Source organism: Aquarana catesbeiana, linkage group LG04 (genome assembly GCF_042186555.1).
Source record: "Aquarana catesbeiana isolate 2022-GZ linkage group LG04, ASM4218655v1, whole genome shotgun sequence".
Lineage (NCBI taxonomy): Eukaryota > Metazoa > Chordata > Amphibia > Anura > Ranidae > Aquarana > Aquarana catesbeiana.
Window position 1 is genome coordinate 133314660 of NC_133327.1, and position 17460 is coordinate 133332119.

Genomic DNA, 17460 nt, shown 5'->3' on the forward strand with positions numbered 1-17460 from the left:
CCACCAGTTGGGGCTTTATGGCAGAGTGGCCCGACGGAAGCCTCTCCTCAGTGCAAGACACATGAAAGCCCGCATGGAGTTTGCTAAAAAACAACTGAAGGACTCCAAGATGATGAGAAATAAGATTCTTTGGTCTGATGAGACCAAGATAGAACTTTTCGGCCTTAATTCTAGGCGGTATGTGTGGAGAAAACCAGGCACTGCTCATCACCTGTTCAATACAGTCCCAACAGTGAAGCATGGTGGTGGCAGCATCATGCTGTGGGGGTGTTTTTCAGCTGCAGGGACAGGACGACTGGTTGCAATTGAGGGAAAGATGAATGCGGCCAAGTACAGGGATATCCTGGACGAAAACCTTCTCCAGAGTGCTCAGGAGTTCAGACTGGGCCGAAGGTTTACCTTCCAATAAGACAATGATCCTAAGCACACAGCTAAAATAGCGAAGGAATGTCTTCACAACAACTTCGTGACTGTTCTTGAATGGCCCGGCCAGAGCCCTGACTTAAAGTGGATGTATACCCGAAATTATTATTTTTTTTTTTTTATATATCATACTGTAGAGTATAAGATTTCCTGTCATTTGAGCCCAGCCTTGCCACACAGAGTTAATCCATCTCTGAGCAATCCTCTTTTATTGTTCAGTGAGAAAAATCTTGACAAACTAAGAAAAACTTTGTCAAATACTCCCCCTTGTTGTGAGTGACAGCCTAAGACATGCATTCTTTTTTAAATTCCCTCCCCCACTCCTTTCTTCAGCAGCTCTGCAAGGATTGGCTGTTCCACACCTCAGCATGATTTGGCATGCTGAAGTCATGTGGTTACTTTCCTGTCTTTTCACTGGATGTTAGAGATCATAGCAGAAGTTCAGCAGAAGTTCAGTGTTAAAAATAAACAGGAAAAAATGCATATTGACAAGGGGAGTGTAGAGGTGGGCGGGGAGTCTACTGACATCACGACTCCACCCACCGAGCTCCAGACAACAGACTCACCCACAGAATCTACAGTTTTTGGTGTCTAATAACAGACAGAGGGGAGACATTTGACAGGTAAAGATACATGCAGGAGGCATGTATGTCCTTATAGATAACCCCTATGGCAGTAGTTTAGAAAGGATGACATTGGGTTTACATCCACTTTAAACCCAATTGAGCATCTCAGGAGTGACCTAAAAATGTCTGTCCACCAACATTTACCATCCAACCTGACAGAACTGGAGAGGATCTGCAAGGAGGAACGGCAGAGGATCCCCAAATCCAGGTGTGGGAAACTTGTTGCATCTTTCCCAAAAAGACTCATGGCTGTATTAGATCAAAAGGGTGCTTCTACTAAATACTGAGCAAAGGGTCCGAATACTTAGGACCATGTGATATTTCAGTTTATCTTTTTTAATAAATCTGCAAAAATGTCACCAATTCTCTGTTTATCTGTCAATCTGGGGCGCTGTGTGTACATTAATGAGGAAAAAAATGAACTTCAATGATTTTAGCAAATGGCTGCAATATAACAAAGAGTGAAAAATTTAAGGGGGTCTGAATACTTTCTGTCCCCACTGTAGGTTTGAAAATCTTTTTTCACAGCAACAGTTTTATTGTAAAGGATGTCTTAACTCCAACCCCCCCCCCCCCCCCCCCCCCAAAAAAAAAATTAGCTTACCATTCTTTAGATGGGGTGGCTCCATTGCAGCTTTTTTTTTTTGTGAACAATTTCTGCAAGTACAGAAAAATGGTATGTCCTGCCAGATTTTCACTGTCCTTGTGCACTGAGCTGCTATATCAAATAATCTTATCAGGTTTCCCAGCTACTTTCTGTGAAATACAAATGCTTAAAGAATTTTAATTCCCCCTCAAGAATTAACTCACCAGCTACAAATACTGTAGCTGCTGACTTTTACTATTAGGGCACTTACTTGTCCTAGCATCCAGAGGTGTCCTCACCCGAGCCCATTCTTAAATCGGCTCTCCGGTCCCGGCGCCGCCATCTCGGCTAAGGGAAACCACCTAATGGGCATGTGCGAATCGTGCTGCATTCTCTGAATGGGCCAGCTGCGGGGGGGGGGGGGGGGAGGGGCAGAACTCAGCTGGGAGTGGGAGCGGTTATCTGTCAAAACCAGGTACCCGCTCCCCCCTCCCCATCCAAAAGGTACCAAATGTGGCAGCTGAGGGGTGGAGCTCCACTTTAACTGTGTAATTGGGATAAGGATTAGAGAAGTGTTTCGTAGTCAATAAAATCAAGAGCACAGCCTTGTGATGATCACAGCTGTCTTTGTAGATACAGTGAGCATTATCACAAAAATCAAGAAAAAAAATCCTGAAAAAAGGGAACAAATGCAGCCACAGCATCTAAGGACCAATGAGCGTATATAACATTTTTGTTTTTAAGTTTAGATACGCCTATAGTAACTTTCTGTGATCATTTCTAGACCTTCACTTTTTCTTGTGATTCTTAATAAATTATGTCGTTTTGTATAGTGACACTTTAAAAAAGTAAAGCTATTTTCTTGTTTGTTCATTGAGGAGCACAGGATTTTAGAGAATGTGCCGTTATACCGCTGTCTGACAAAGCCTTTGGACACAGATAAACAAATGTGTGGCCATTTTGGTATAACCCCTCCTACTCCCAACATTGCAGAATTGTTTGCAAGATCTTTCTCTGTTCTGCTGAGAAAATCCTAACCTTTTTACCTAGATTTTTTTATTTATTTTTTTCAATCAAGATGACTTTTTCTTTAATAAAGAATCGTGTATAAGCTGCTTGAGGCGATCTCTACACACAGCTATGCGGATTAGCATTCCCTTCATAATAGCTTAAGAGGCCCTACCTGTTGGATTTGACAAGAGTTCATTCCTCCTCCTAAGGTCAGGTAAAGCTCTTTTTGTTACATGAGAGGGCGTCCCCATTTTCCAAAGTGGGAAGGCATTCATTAGCATATGCAGACACCTGGACAACTAGCTCCTCGGATGCCTTGGATGCTAGACATAGCTTACACGGACTGCAAGTTATAGTTTAACTCTCGGACCCCTCCTCGATTCATAAACTCCATCTTTTCATTGTCACCACAAAGAATAGCAGATCTCCATGCAGCCCTCATAGGTCTTCCGGACCATGGGGTCATCGTCCTGTTACCTGTGGCAGGATGTGCCAGAGGTTTTACTCTGACCTATTTACCTATCCTGTACAAAAAGGGGGCATCCACCCAATCTTGGATCCTGCACCTTTACCAGTCGGCACTGAAACGGACTCATCTCTTGGAATATCTGGGTCTTATCCAAGACAACGCAAGTAAGAGTTTTTCTTCCTCAAGAGTAGCTTCTAACTTTCCACCCCCAGACTCAGACACTTCAGTCCAGAAGTCACCCAAAAACAATAAAACCTCAGCGCTCACTCCGATACGTAATAATGTTTTTAGCAATGCTGCTCTCCTTGAGCGAGGAAACTCCAAATCACTATAAAGAAAGGGAGGTCCTATCTCTTGTAGGCAGGAAAACCTGTCAGCGGTGACCCGTGCAGATAGCAGAGGAAGTAGACAGCAGACAGAAATCACACTCTGCTCTGGAGGCATGTACAACACTATAGAAGGACATGATTTCTTAATTTTTCATGTCAGGGATTTACAACCATTTTAAGATTGAGCCCCTGTTCTCATCGGGCCGATTTGACATGTCAAATTGCATGCCAAATCAGAGCCTATTGCCTGTAACAGCACCATCCGAATCTCTGCGATGCCGACTTTGCGGCACCACATCGATTCCCAAAAGTAGTTCCTGCACTACTTTTGGTGACTCGGGGGCGCTTTCAATGAACACACACAGATGTCTCTCAAATCTCCACCGAAGTCGGACTGAAATGGCAGTTTGAAATCATGCGAGTTCAGCTGAACTCGCACAATTTCAAACCTGCCCTCAGTGTGAACCAGGGTTTAAGGTCCTTTAGGCATCCTTTAGGTGCAGGCAGCCCCATATCTTTTTTTTTTTTTGTGGGCCTGTTAGTGTTTTGCTGGTGGTGTCCACCACCTTAGTTGGATTGCATTCAGAAATCCCAACAGTCTCTGAATTCCTGTGTCCCTCAGTGAACGAAAAAGAAAATGGCAATCTTGCGCTTTACAAATCTATTTCTTTGAGGTAATTGGGGGACATGGGTCCCATACATCTCGGTATTTACACAAAACTGGGGCAAGTTGGGAGTAGGAAGGGTTATACTGGGTTGGTCACAAGATGTTTTTTTTTTTATTTTATTTTATTTGCTTCACAGCTTCCAAAGCGTTCTGCAGCAGGCAGAAAAACTCAAGAGTCTCTGATTTCTTGTGTTCCTCAATGAACTCGAAGAAATAGATTTTTCGGTAAATACAAAAATCCCAATTTCTTTTTACAAACTTTTTTTTCTTCCTTAAAGTGGTTCTAAAGGCAAGGCTTTTTTTCATTTTGGATAGATTGAGGAAGGGTTAGAACCCCTGTCCGTTTTCTATTTTGTTTTGTTTTGTTTTTTGCGCCATCAGTCTCTTATAGGGGAGATTTCACTTCCTGCCCATTGCCACAACAGGAAGTGAGAAGAAATCCTCAAAAGTTTGTGTCCCCTTTGGAAGATTTCCCCTCTATTATTGCTCTGGGGACAACCCAAAATTTGGTATTTTTTTTTCTTTTACTTTCAGTTTTGATGATAGCGGTAAACAGGACAAAGAGAGAGTGAATCTCCCTAACCAGGCCACATACAGCAATAAAAACTGACAGGTGTTTCTGGGATAATGCCACACATTCCAGGAGGCTACAGGACCAGTCATCCCCAGCTGGCTGATCTCACACATGCGCAGTGGGGGTCAGCTGTGAATCATCAGGAAGTGACAGCCAGCTCTCAAATCAAAGATGGCAGCACAGGAATGTAAAGAGTATTAAGTCAGACAGCGCTGGACCTAATGGACTGGACTGGTAAGTATTTCTTTCTTAAATGTTAGCAACTAAAGGAATTGTAGCTGCTGACTTTTATTTTTGTAAAAGACAAGTTATGCTTCTCCTTAAGTGATTGAGGATTTCTGTTCCTTGGAATTACTTCTTTTCATTGGAGAACTATTAAAGTTTGTTGTGGAGGTTTTAGGTATAAATAAGGAGTAATAGAGGTGGAACAGTATGTACTTTTGTATATCTTATCATTTCTCTTCCCTCTTGGGCCTCACCTGGCACAGCTTCTTTTGGTACAGCCTCTCTAAGCATGCCCGCGGGCTTCGGGACATCAGCATCTTATAGTCTTCCGACCAGCTTCAGTGGCTCTTTCCATCAGCCCGCATTCCCTGCCCAGACAGCCTTTCCCCAACAGACTGCTTTCTCCCAGCAACCCAATGGTAATATACAAGGTAAAGGTCCTCCACATTCAGTTGTGCTATATTCATGTGCAATGTAATTGTAAATGTTTGACATGATCTATGTTGGTATACAGGAAAATCTTGGGCACCGCTTTTTACTGATAGCATTTTTTTCTTTTGTGAAGGAGCTGGTTTTGGTGTGTTTGCTCCAGCAAAGTCAGTGGTTACTCCGTTCGGGCAGGTTGCAGCTCCTGCAGTCTCTAGCAATCCTTTTATGGTGAGTTATTTGTTATTATTGGGGAGTAAGAATTGCAATTTAAAGAGACCCTGTTGTCATACCTTTTGAGATTATATGTGCATTTCACAGTTTTTATGAATGTTCATTACTTTTAAGAGCCTTCCTTATGTAAACATGCAAAAGCCCTGAGACTGCTGCCATGTGCCACCATCTTGGATGGGCTCTTGTATGGGCTCTTGTATGGCAGACTTAGAGCAACTTTCTCAAGTGAGACACCCTATAGTATTCTCTTTTAGGCCCCGTTCACACCTGAGCGATTTTCTGCTTGAATCTTGTAGCTTGAAAACACTCAACTAGCTAAATCCCATTCATTTCAATGGCCACTCTTCACAAATGAACGTTTTGTTTCCTGCAGAATAATGCCTGTCGCTTTCAAAGTACTTGAGCTTCTTTTTGGCAGATTACAACCGTTTTTGGCCCCATAGACTTCAATAGAATCACCTTAACAACGTGTGACTTCCCCTAGTGCTTTCTATTGGCCAAACAAAAAAATGCCTGAAGCTGTAAAAAACTTGTAATACACTGAAAATCCTCAAAAACTCTCAAATAAAAACACCAGTAAATCACTATGCTCAGCCGTATACGGTGCAAGTTTCTTTCCTGTAGGTTGCAGGAAAGAAATTTGCACAATTCCCCCAACAACACAGACTGTGCTGAGGGAATCCCTCTTGCTAGCAGTTGTCTGCTTTTGACATGGGGGAAGCCGCCCTTGCCAGGAGAAGGCCGTGATTATCACTAGTGGCTATAGATGGCGCTAACGATAATCCTAAGAGAATTCGGCAGGGTGGTTGTACCCAAGTTGATCCATCGATAAACTTCGTACATTCAGCCTGCCCATTAACGGTTCAAAGCTCTGCCAGTTCCTGCTGAACCAGGGGAGATTTTTTTTTTTTATAGCTGCCACGTAAAAAAAGGTTTTGTGCAAAAGAACTTGGGGGGAGTTGCAGAGAATTTTGCCCAGCACAGAGAATAATTAGGCACTCCTATAAGACAAGAGGGCTATGACGGCCAAGGAGGGAGGAGGCTGTGCTAAGAAAGTGAGATTTCTTAGCAAAGGGAAATTTTCTAACAAGTTGAGGCACGTTCAAGTCAATAAAAATGCATTTATGGAAGGGAACTCCACTTTGTTTTGTTTTTTGTTTGTTTTTACCTGTATTTTTTTAGTTGGTTACAGAGCAGAGAGCGGTGACTGACTGTCATTGCTATCCACTCCAAGCATACCATAAACTTCTTCTTTTAAGTACCAATGAATATAAATAATTGGTCACTAATGTACAGTTTAAGAGGTTTTTAGAACTGAAAGCTTCCTACTTGTAGTGCGAACCATGTGTACATGAAGTGGAACTTTACCCATAACAACTTGATAAAAAATAATGGGGGTAATTTACTAAACCTGGAGCACACAGAATCTGGTGCAGCTGTGCATAGTAACCAGTCGGCTTCCTGGTTTTATTGTCAAAGTTGAACGAGCTGACTTTAGAAGTTGATTGGTTACTATGCATGCACAGCTGCACCAGATTCTGTGTGCTCCAGTTTTAGTAAATCTTCTCCAATGTTCTTTAGCAATGAATATACATTCCACATTAATAATTATGCTACCAACATTAGTGTGTGCTGTATATTGCCTCCAGCGTTGCTCCTGCGTCTTCTTGCCGGAGACTGCTATTTTGCTGTAGCCCAGAGCCCCTGAACAGCAGTGAATCATAAAGCGGAACTAAAACCAACAATTTAACGGTTTCAAAAAAGACACATTCCTGGAATGCCAGGATTGATAACTGTCAAACCATCAAATGGCTGGTGTCATAACTGATCACATGTGCAGCACCATGGCAGTTGCAGATCTAACAGAAACCGCTTCCTTGGCTCTAAAGGATATGAAGGTGTTCTGCTTTAACCACTTGCCGACCGCCTAACGTATAATGTACTGCGGCAGTCGGCTCTATCGTGCGAAATCATGTGCCAGTATGTAAATTTGACCAATAGCCATTAGGGGGCGCACATGCGCCGCTGCTGGAAGTGCAATCGTGGGCTGATTGGACAGAGGGGGAGCCAATCAGCGTGTCCGGGGGACCCTATGTCCGCCGGCCACCCACTATCGTTCCCATGAGAGACAGAACAGCAGTCTGCCTATTTCCGCAGATCGCCGTTCTGACGGGAGAAGATAGATCTTGAGTTCCTGCTAAGCAGGAACATGGATTTCTGTCTTCCCCCAGTTAGAGCACCCCCCACACAGTTAGCAAGCAGCCCCTAGGGACACATTTAACCCTTTGATCACCCCTGACGTTAACCCCTTTCTTGCCAGTGTCATTAGTACAGTAATAGTGCATATTTTTAGCACTGGTCCCCAAAAGAGTGTCAGGTGTCCGATTTGTCCGCTGCAATGTCACGGTCCCACTACAAATTGCTGATCACCGCCATTACTAGTAAAAATATCTAAATAAAAATGCCATAAAAATATCCCATAGTTTGTGGACGTGATAACTTTTTTGCGCAAACCAATCAATATACACTTATTGGGATTTTTTTTACCAAAAATATGTAACAAAATACATATTGGCCTAAATTGATGAAGAAATTGGATTTTTTACTTTTTTTATTGAATGTGTTTTATAGCAGAAAGTAAAAAAAATATTTTTTTTTTTTTTTACAAAATTGTCGGTCTTTTTTTTTTTTTTTTGTGTGTGTATAGCGCAAAAACAAAAAACCGCAGGGGTGATCAAATACCACCAAAAGAAAGCTCTATTAGTGGGGAAAAAAATACATCCATTTTAATTGTGTTCAGTGTCGCACGACCACGCAATTGTCAGCCTTAACCTTCCGGGGCTGAAATGGTTAAGGCTGTCGGGAGATCAGCCACTACAAACTCGGCAGTGCCTAAAAATGAAAAGCAACTGAGCATGTGTAGAGCAGGGTGAGACAGTGTATTGCTGAATTTTAAACAGTATAGGCACTTATTGATGTTTATAGCTATAGTTATACTTGCAAAAGGGGCCAGCCTGAGGTGATCTAGCAGGATTTACATTTCTGACTAAAGTTTCACTTTATTGCAAAGTTCTGTATGCTATTACTGTCTTTTTCTTGTATGTTGGTTTATTATCACAGATATTCTGTACATGGTACTGTATAATTGTTATAACTCACAGTTCTTCTATTCTGTCTGCAGGCCGGTGGACCTACGGGACAGTTTCCAGCAGGAAGTTCATCAACCAATCCTTTCTTATAGCCTTAGACTCACACAGGAGCTTACCAAGCATCACCATACATGTACTGCCTCTTGCACTGTTTGTCTTGTTTAACCAGCGTAAGCTTTAAACACAGGGAGTTCTTTCAGAGCCTGCAATTATATTTTTTTTCTATTTAAACAAGAAAAGGAAAAAAACAAGGTAAAATGTGCAATTGGAAAGCCTTTTATTTCTCGTTCAGCCCTTTGGCTGTCCAGGGGCTTGTTGGCAAAATATTGCAGAGCACTCTGTTAGCAGCTCAATGGTCAACCAAAGGGTTAACTGAAGGGCGTATCATGTATATTAAATTTGGTAAGTTATTGCAGATTCCATATTCATTAAGCTGCAGTACTGTACATATATTTTTTCTTAGGGTCTAGATAATTGTTCATATCAGTATTTCTAACTCATAACACTTTATGCTATGTGGGAGTGAAGAAACCGAGCGGTGTTAAATATCCGCTTTGTTACTTAAGAGAAAACTTTCTTCATTTTAGCAATTTGGCTTGAAGGGATGTGAAATTAAATGTTAAATAAAAAAATATATAAATTTTATTCATTTAAAACTGAAAAAACCCACAAACTTTTATTTTGCCCAGTCAAAGCTGCCCATTTCTATACGCCTAAATTCTCCATACTGAAGACTCATGTCTGCATAATAAAGCTAATGTTTTGCTACAGTTTGCAGGTGAAAAATATTAAAATAATAGAAAAAGTGTAGTTGTGTTTTTTTCTCTTGCTTTAATCTGTCACAGAGGAACATCTAGAAATGCGCTAAGCAGTTCCTGGTAAAATGTACCTGAAAAATAGCGTTGTACTTTTGGTATGTGAGTGAGCTGGAGGAGAGTATCCTATAAGGAATCCGATACCTCAAACTCTATCTCATGCACCATTGCCCCATACAGTCAGATCATCCCCATATAATTATAACAGGGGGTGGATGGTAGCGTGATCCTCTTGATATATAAGCATATATTTAGGGAGGACTAAAGGTCCAAAAATACATCTTCAAAGGGGATCAATCAGTCGATTACAAACAGCTTTATTAAAGTATATTAAGTAAAGGTAGAACATGAAAAATTGCAAAAACTTCCAACATAACAAAAAGTTAAAATGACTATGTTGTCAAAACCAGACAAGAAGCAGTTGCAGACACCCACACAAATCACACATCCACCACACACTCATCCATTTTGATGGTTGAATCAAAGAGGCACTAGTCCATGTGACTTCAGATAGAATATAATGTGGTTTAACCACAGTTAGCCAGTCTTTGACTTCAACGGTAGTACAGGGCCAGACGTGATGTGGAGTATATGAGGGATGGATGGCTGAGTCCGCTAAAACAGTCAATCAGTGGTGCATTTGCATAGTGCAGCTTATAGGTACAGGTAAAGGCTGAATGGAGTCTGTGCACCGATGTACTGAATGGTAACCGAACAGCTAATCTGGCTGTGTAAGGCTGGACTGTAAGCGGGTGGAAAGGTGCAGATAGGAGCGGTGAGCGTGCAGTATCTTACTAGGAGCCCAGCTACATGTGGGTGAGTTGGTGTTCTATGGACAGTATACACAAAATAGGTCAGTGCGATCTCGCCACTCCCCAGCCATGCTGAAGGCTTCTAATGCCTCATGGATAGGATCCACATGGAGGTAGTCCACCAGAGCACTCTTCATTTGTGTTGGTCTACAGGTAGATAGCGTGAGTGTGGGAGTCTGCAGGGTCTGGTCTAGGACTGGACGTCACAGAGGTAATAACGCCCTGCTGACATGTTTCGCTTGTGAACACGAGCTTCTTCAGAGCTCCATGCGGCATTAGGAGCCTTCCAGCATAGTGGGGAGTGGCGAGATTGCACATGTAGCCGGCCTAGTAAGATACTGCACATATACTGCTCCTATCTGCACCTGTCCACCCGCTTACAGTCCAGCCTTACGCAGCCTGGTTAGCTGTTTGGCTACCATTCAGTACATCGGTGCGCAGACTCCATTCAGCCTTTACCTGTACCTACGGCTGCACTATGCAAATGCACCACTGATTGACTCTGTTTTAGCTGACTCAACCATCCATTCCTCATATACTCCACATCACATCTGGCCCTATATTACCATTGAAGTCATAGACTGGCTAACTGAGGTTGAACCACATTATATTCTATCTGCCGTCACTTGCACTAGTGCCTCAACCATCAGATTGGATGAGTGTGTGGTGGATGTGTGATTTGTGTGGGTGTCTGCAACTGCTTCTTGTCTGGTTTTGGCAACGTTGTCATTTTAACTTTTTGTTATGTCAGAGGCTTTTGCAATTTTTTTATGTTCTGTTTTTACTAAATATACTTTAATAAAGCTGTTTATAATTGACCAATTGATCCTCTTTGAAGATTTTTTTTTGGACCTTTTAGTCCTCCTCAAATATTAACCAGGATGGCTTCCTTCACACAGAGTGCAGAACAATGCTTGGTAAATCAGTTATGGGGAAAAGGTCAGCTGCAGGGAGACCATAGGCTGGTGACTTGTTTTGCCCTTTTGTGGAGTAACATTTCTCATCATGATGCCCTATGAGGGGGGAAAGATTAATCTGTGTTCCCTTTTACAGCTAAGAGCCTGCAGGTCAGCACCTAGGTATGAGACTGTACTGACACTGCCTGGCTTTTACTAATTATCAGAAACAAGTCAGCATAGTTCTTGTACATGTGATCAGAATGTCTTGGCATTTGAATATGATATCTTTGTGAGAATATCTAGAAAGGTTAATTGGTGCTTCAGCGTACCCTCAAACATCTAGTTTTTGCACTAACTCTCTCCTGCTCCTGAAACCTCATAGCTGCTCATTGTTGGCTGGGGGTCTGTTGGAGGGAAAGCTGTACATGAGGATCTGCAGCGCAAGCATCCCTCTGCTTTTACATCATTCTGTGGATATGTTCTTTCTCCACCTCTTCTGTTGCTTTTTGATCATTACTATACCAGTAATCAGGGAGGAGGGTCTGACCTAGGGAAGCATAGCCCTGCTACAACCAAGAAGGCTGCCTTCACATAGTCACAGTGTAGAACAAGGCATGGTAAGTTGTTAATGGGGAAAATATGAGCCGCAAAAAGCCTACAAGCATACTATTATTTCTGTCTCACATAAGCTCCAGCTAGCATGTATTAGTGTGGTAGTGTACAAACACATTATTGTAGCTTTAAAATATGGCTGACTAAAAAAAGCCTATCGCAAAACTAAAATTTGTTACAATTCTAATCATACCCTAATTCAATAAATATATTTTCAACAATGTTATCAGGCAGGTGGTATTTTGTCTTTGATAATGAAAATAGGCCATCACTAGCCTATTTTTTCATATCTGACTATTTTTTTTTCAACAAATATGCTAAGAGATTATTTGTCTGCCAGGCAAAACATATTGATTACATTCCCTATTATTACCTGGATCCCCTTAATACCACAGTGGTCTAAGGGGGCAAATGATCTTAGTCCTGTCTATCTGATATTTTCATAAAATTGGGACAACTCTATTGGCAAGATCTATTGGCATGATAGTACATTTACAAAAAAAGAGTTTTTTTTTTTTTTTTTTGCTAAGTTTCCAAGGTTTGATGATTTTTTCATATCACTATTCCACTCTTAGAAACACTTGCTAAATGTCTGTGTTAATGATGTAGCACTTTCTGGGAATTACTGCCATCCATGCAAGAAGGGATGATTTACTTTGTAAATGATGGTAAAAGAACCTCTGAAACATTTACCTGACTTGGAAAAAGTGCTGAGCCTATGGTGACCCTTCTTTTCATCTTATACTGACCAGGAGGTTTTATCAGTGATAACAAAATGCCAAGGATTCTGGACACACAACCAACCTGGGTGTCAATCGGACAATGTTTTTTCCTCATTTAGGCTCCATTCACACCTAGGTAATTTGAATCTGTGTCAGTCAGACAATGGTTTCTCCTTGATTAGGCTTTAATCGCACCTAGGTGATTTGAATCGCGGCCAGGGGGCTTCGTTTTCAGTTAAGTCACTCATATTGTGTTAGTATATGATGCATACTGGCAAATTATGACTTTTTTTTTTTTGGATGCAGTTTACTGCTGCTTTAACTCTACAAAAATATATATATTTTTTCTTAACATTACATTTCAGATATATGTTTTACAGTAAAGAGGAATCAATGTTGATATCAAGCTGATCTATGTTGTTTTCACTATTTGTAGTTAGAGACCACACAGAATACACCAATGATATCCCTAATTTGCTATATTGAAAGGCTCTTACAGAAAAATCTAAAGTCCCATATCCAGTTGCTATAAAATATGCAAGCCTCATAACCTAAACAAAAAAAAAAAAAAAAAAACCTCCTTTACTTTCCCCATCTGAGCCCAAATCGTCTTCATTATTCTCACAGACCCCTCTCAGAAACTGCAGATCATAGTGGGAGGGGGTCAGCCACAGAGGCAGTGCTGTCAATGCAGACAGCAGAGAGAAGGACTAGATGTGGTAAGGTGCTGATTGTTAAGCTTGAGACATGAGAGTAGCAACTCTGCACAGGAGCAGTGCAGCATTTTTGCCAAACCATCACAGGAAGCTGCATTAGATGGACTTTCCTGCCAGACTCAATAGGTTTCTGAGGCACTAAGAGAAAAGGGAGTGCAAATGCACTTTTAATGGAGTGCTGCAACAGATATTTATTTTAATGCGGGGCCATTGCTCAGCTTTAGGCCGCATTCACACCTGAGCGGTTTCAGCTCGTAAAATGCCTGAAAAACGCCCAACATGCAAAATCCTATTAATTTTAATGGCACCTGTTCACATCTGAGTGTTTTGTCACCTGAAGCAAAACGCCCTAAACTCAAAAAAGAACATGAGCTTCTTTGGGGCAGATTAAAGGTGTTTTTCTGCCTTTTACATTTGTGACTTGAACAAAATTGCGGTAAAAATATGTGACATTGAAATGCTCAGGTGTGACTGCAGCCTTGAAGAAGCTCCAATCTAAGGATAAGAGAGGTTTTGAACGGTACCATTCACCCTCTTGCTTCAGTATGTACTACCACTGACCGGTAACAAGAGTTTTCATTATCTGCATACTTGTACTGAGGCAATGATTAAATATATAAAAGCCAGAAGATCAACAGCCAGGCAACATATGTCTTACATGACAAGATTACTTTAAGTGATTCCCCAAAAGCCTGTATGGTACTTGATAAATGTAGAAAAGACAGAACAATTTTAATGGTAGGCACAATCTGTAATAAGAATATAAACATTCAGTATATCAAGGTTTTGTGACATCCTATGTATATCACTATGGTAAACCAAACATTAAGTCATGTATAAAAATAATGAGCCACCACTGGCTACAACATAAGGCAGCATACACCTGTAAACTGAAAAAAACAAGAACACATTTTGGCAAGTTATTTATGTTGTATATTTGACATCCCTTATCCAGAATTCTTCTTTGCGTAAAGTTAGTCTGTTACATTATGTTGTCCAATCTACTTAAAATATAGATCAAGGCAAAATAAAAAAAAAAAATTTAGTACATTTCTAGAATACATGCACCCCCCCCCATATGTTTTAATCCCCTTAAACGTGCATGTACATAGAAATATAACTGTTAATGTTCTAGAATTCTTGTATGTTCCTAGTATCCTCTGACATGACAACACAGTGCTGCCTTTCTAAGCACATGGTGTTGGCCCTGCCTTGATTACAATGAACAGAGAGACCTCTCCTCATCTCCATAAAGCCCTCCTTTTGCACAGACAATGAAGTTATTAACTCAACAAGGTTCCTGGCAAAAATCCACAGGTAATTTTGGATTTGCCAAATTTTAACACTTAAATGTTGTAGTTAGCAGACCAAAATGGAACAAATTAGACTTCGTTTTTACATACACCTTAAAGGGTCAGTCCACTCAAACCACATCTTTGAATAATGAATGGACACTAAGTTTGATTCACCTACTTGCCTTTTACATCAAGGATTCCAATAGTGCGATCTCTCCACTGCAGCAATATTTGGCCTTTACGCTAAACCAGCTATAAGTGAAAGCCTTACACTTCTCGTTGCATTCCCTGTGTTATATAAAAGTAAAAAAAAAAAAAAAAAAAAAGGAAAACACCAAGAAGCAGCCTGAGACTCAATCTTAATGATGTGACAGACTCACCTGGGACAGAGGCTTTTGGAGGGGACTAAATGCTAGCCTCTTACCTACCCACTATGGGCCCTGGCATTTGAGGGAGCTACAAGCATTTAGGAAGATATTCTGTTATGTAATGCAAAAGGACATTATTAAGGAGGCCATGATGGTCGCTGGCGTTTGGGGTGTGGCTGTATTCCAATGTTCTATTGTGTCTGCCTTGGATATTATGGGATGTGTATGTAGATTAGCTGTGAGATTGGTGGGGGCGAATTCCTCCAACAACTCTCACTGCTGATTGGACAGTCTACCCTGCCCGGAATGCAAAGGTGAGGGGATTGTCCAGAGTATTACCTGTGTTTTTAACCACTTCGTGCCCGCGCTATAGCTGAAAGATGGCTGCAGCGCAGACGCTAACGGCCGGGAGGCCGTCCCTGGACATCCTGCTGTTTACTTCCGCGATGCGCGCTCCTGCAGGCGCGCATCGGGGAAGTTCTGTGCTGGCTGTGTCCCTTGGACACAGCCAGTCACAGATCGCCGTAAACGGCCAATCACAGCGGCCGTTTACAGTGCGATCGACGGTGCCAATGAGAGATGATCTCATATGTAAACATATGAGATCATCTCTCATTGCCGGCTCTCCCTCCTCACACAGAGATAGCGTGTGAGGAGGGAGAGCGAACTGCTGCAGCGTGAGTGTCAGGAAAAAAAAAAAAAAAAAAAACGGAAAAAAAAGTCTCTTGCCTACCCACTATGGGCCCTGGCATTTGAGGGAGCTACAAGCATTTAGGAAGATATTCTGTTATGTAATGCAAAAGGACATTATTAAGGAGGCCATGATGGTCGCTGGCCTTTGGGGTGTGGCTGTATTCCAATGTACAGGTAAGCCTTATTATAGGCTTACCTGTAGGTAAAAGTTAACAAATAGACTATACAACCACTTTAAGTGCAAAGTAGGCAAGTGGTTAATAAACAGTCAAAACGAGTATTGTTTTTATTGTTGTGAGCAGTTTGGAAAGCAATCAAGGGGAGTGTGGGATGTTTCGTTACAAATGGCAGCTGAGCAGAAATTTCACAATCAGTTTCCAGGAGATTATAGCAACTGAAGATATGTACACTTCTGTCGTAATGCTCCTGTCTCTGGATTAGTTCTTCATAGGTTATTCTTTACAAGCTTTTCAGTATTGTCACTTAGCTACTACAGCTGGGTCTCCTCTTTGGCTCTTGTGTCCTGGCTGTTCTTGGGTCCCTTGCACCGCACCGTTACTATAATATACAGGCTCCTCACAAAAAATACTCCCGCAATGACCACAAAATAACTTCCATAAACCAGAAACTAGGGAGAGAAAAGAACACATTACATCAGAAACAACATAACACAGGCAGCTAATCACTGCCTGTGAAAGTGCACTTGTGTAGTCTCAGTAAAAATTGTCTTTTTATCTGCAATGACGTCATGCGCAATTGCGCAGTATGCTCTTTTCTTAACGGCATGTATATTGTGCCGTTTGTTTATTTCCTGCATGTCTGGAATTGACAGTGAGCGAGATTCCCCTCTGAACGGCACAGAGAAGAAATCTCGCGATGCTAAATATATTCTAGCCTTCCTGATACTCCCCCTTGTCACGATGCTACGGCGCATGCGCAAGATTTCGGCAGCGATATGAACTAAGGGTGGAAATGACGTCCGCTTCGGAAAACATTACTAAGAATGGCGCGGACGATACCCAGAAGAGACAGCAAAATAAAACAGAAAAGAAAGGTACTTCTAATGCTCGTTTAGGAGTCATTTATATATCGATTGCTTTGCAATGTTAAAAAACATAAATATAAGAAAAATATGATTTTTTTGGCGGGGTTTATTTCCTCTTTAATCTTGTTAGCTACCTTGAGATGACTGGACATTGGAAAAAACTAAAAAGAAAGCTGCAGGGATAGCCCCTCCCAGAAAGCCTCAGTTTTGTACCAAATAAAGGGGTAATAAAGAACAGAGAGGAAGGACCTATATCTTGTGCTGTACTCCAAGAATGGAATTTTTACAGGTAAGTAAAAAAAAATCATGTTTCTAAGCTCTTCCTGCTGGCCGCACCCATATATGCGGGTGGGCTTTAACGCAAAGTAGCCGATATATGCATCCCAAATGTAAACATCTCTGTGCTGAGAGCACGCACCCTGCGTGCTCCCAGCACAGTTGTCGGTGGGTACTAGAAAGCTCCCAATGCCTACTTGCGTTTGGGAACTTCCTGATCGCGTGACAGCCAATGGCAGCAGTCACATATTCAAAATGCCCGCCTCCACCTCCTGGCATTTAGAAATTTCTAAAGGGCTGGGTAGGTGGCGGTGGGAAGTGGTTAATCATACAGGACATAAGACTTTAGTCTGAACCATGGGAAGCAGTCCAGCAAAGGGGTGGGTAACACATCAAAATGATTGGGTCAAGAAGGGCATTAAATACACAGAGAGCAACTTCCATCAGAATCGGTATCAGACTGATGAGAGAAAGTAGCAGCTGAGACA

The 17460-nt window shown here is 41.6% G+C and overlaps 2 protein-coding genes across 11 annotated transcripts in view; one reads left to right on the plus strand and one right to left on the minus strand.

Annotated features, from left to right (window-relative positions):
- The window catches only part of AGFG1 (ArfGAP with FG repeats 1), a 150471-nt gene extending 140942 nt beyond the window's left edge, over positions 1 to 9529 (plus strand). For all 10 annotated transcript variants that reach the window (XM_073625683.1, XM_073625676.1, XM_073625675.1 and 7 more), the window contains 3 exons: positions 5174 to 5341; positions 5476 to 5567; positions 8752 to 9529. In XM_073625683.1, coding sequence (XP_073481784.1) covers positions 5174 to 5341; positions 5476 to 5567; positions 8752 to 8811 — 320 coding nt within the window. In that variant the 3' untranslated portion in view covers positions 8812 to 9529. The remainder of the gene's footprint in view (positions 1 to 5173; positions 5342 to 5475; positions 5568 to 8751) is intronic.
- A 6107-nt stretch (positions 9530 to 15636) lies between these two features.
- SLC19A3 (solute carrier family 19 member 3) overlaps positions 15637 to 17460 on the minus strand; it is a 33360-nt gene continuing 31536 nt past the window's right edge. Inside the window, exon 5 of the mRNA XM_073625684.1 lies at positions 15637 to 16279. Coding sequence (XP_073481785.1) covers positions 16142 to 16279 — 138 coding nt within the window. The 3' untranslated portion in view covers positions 15637 to 16141. The remainder of the gene's footprint in view (positions 16280 to 17460) is intronic.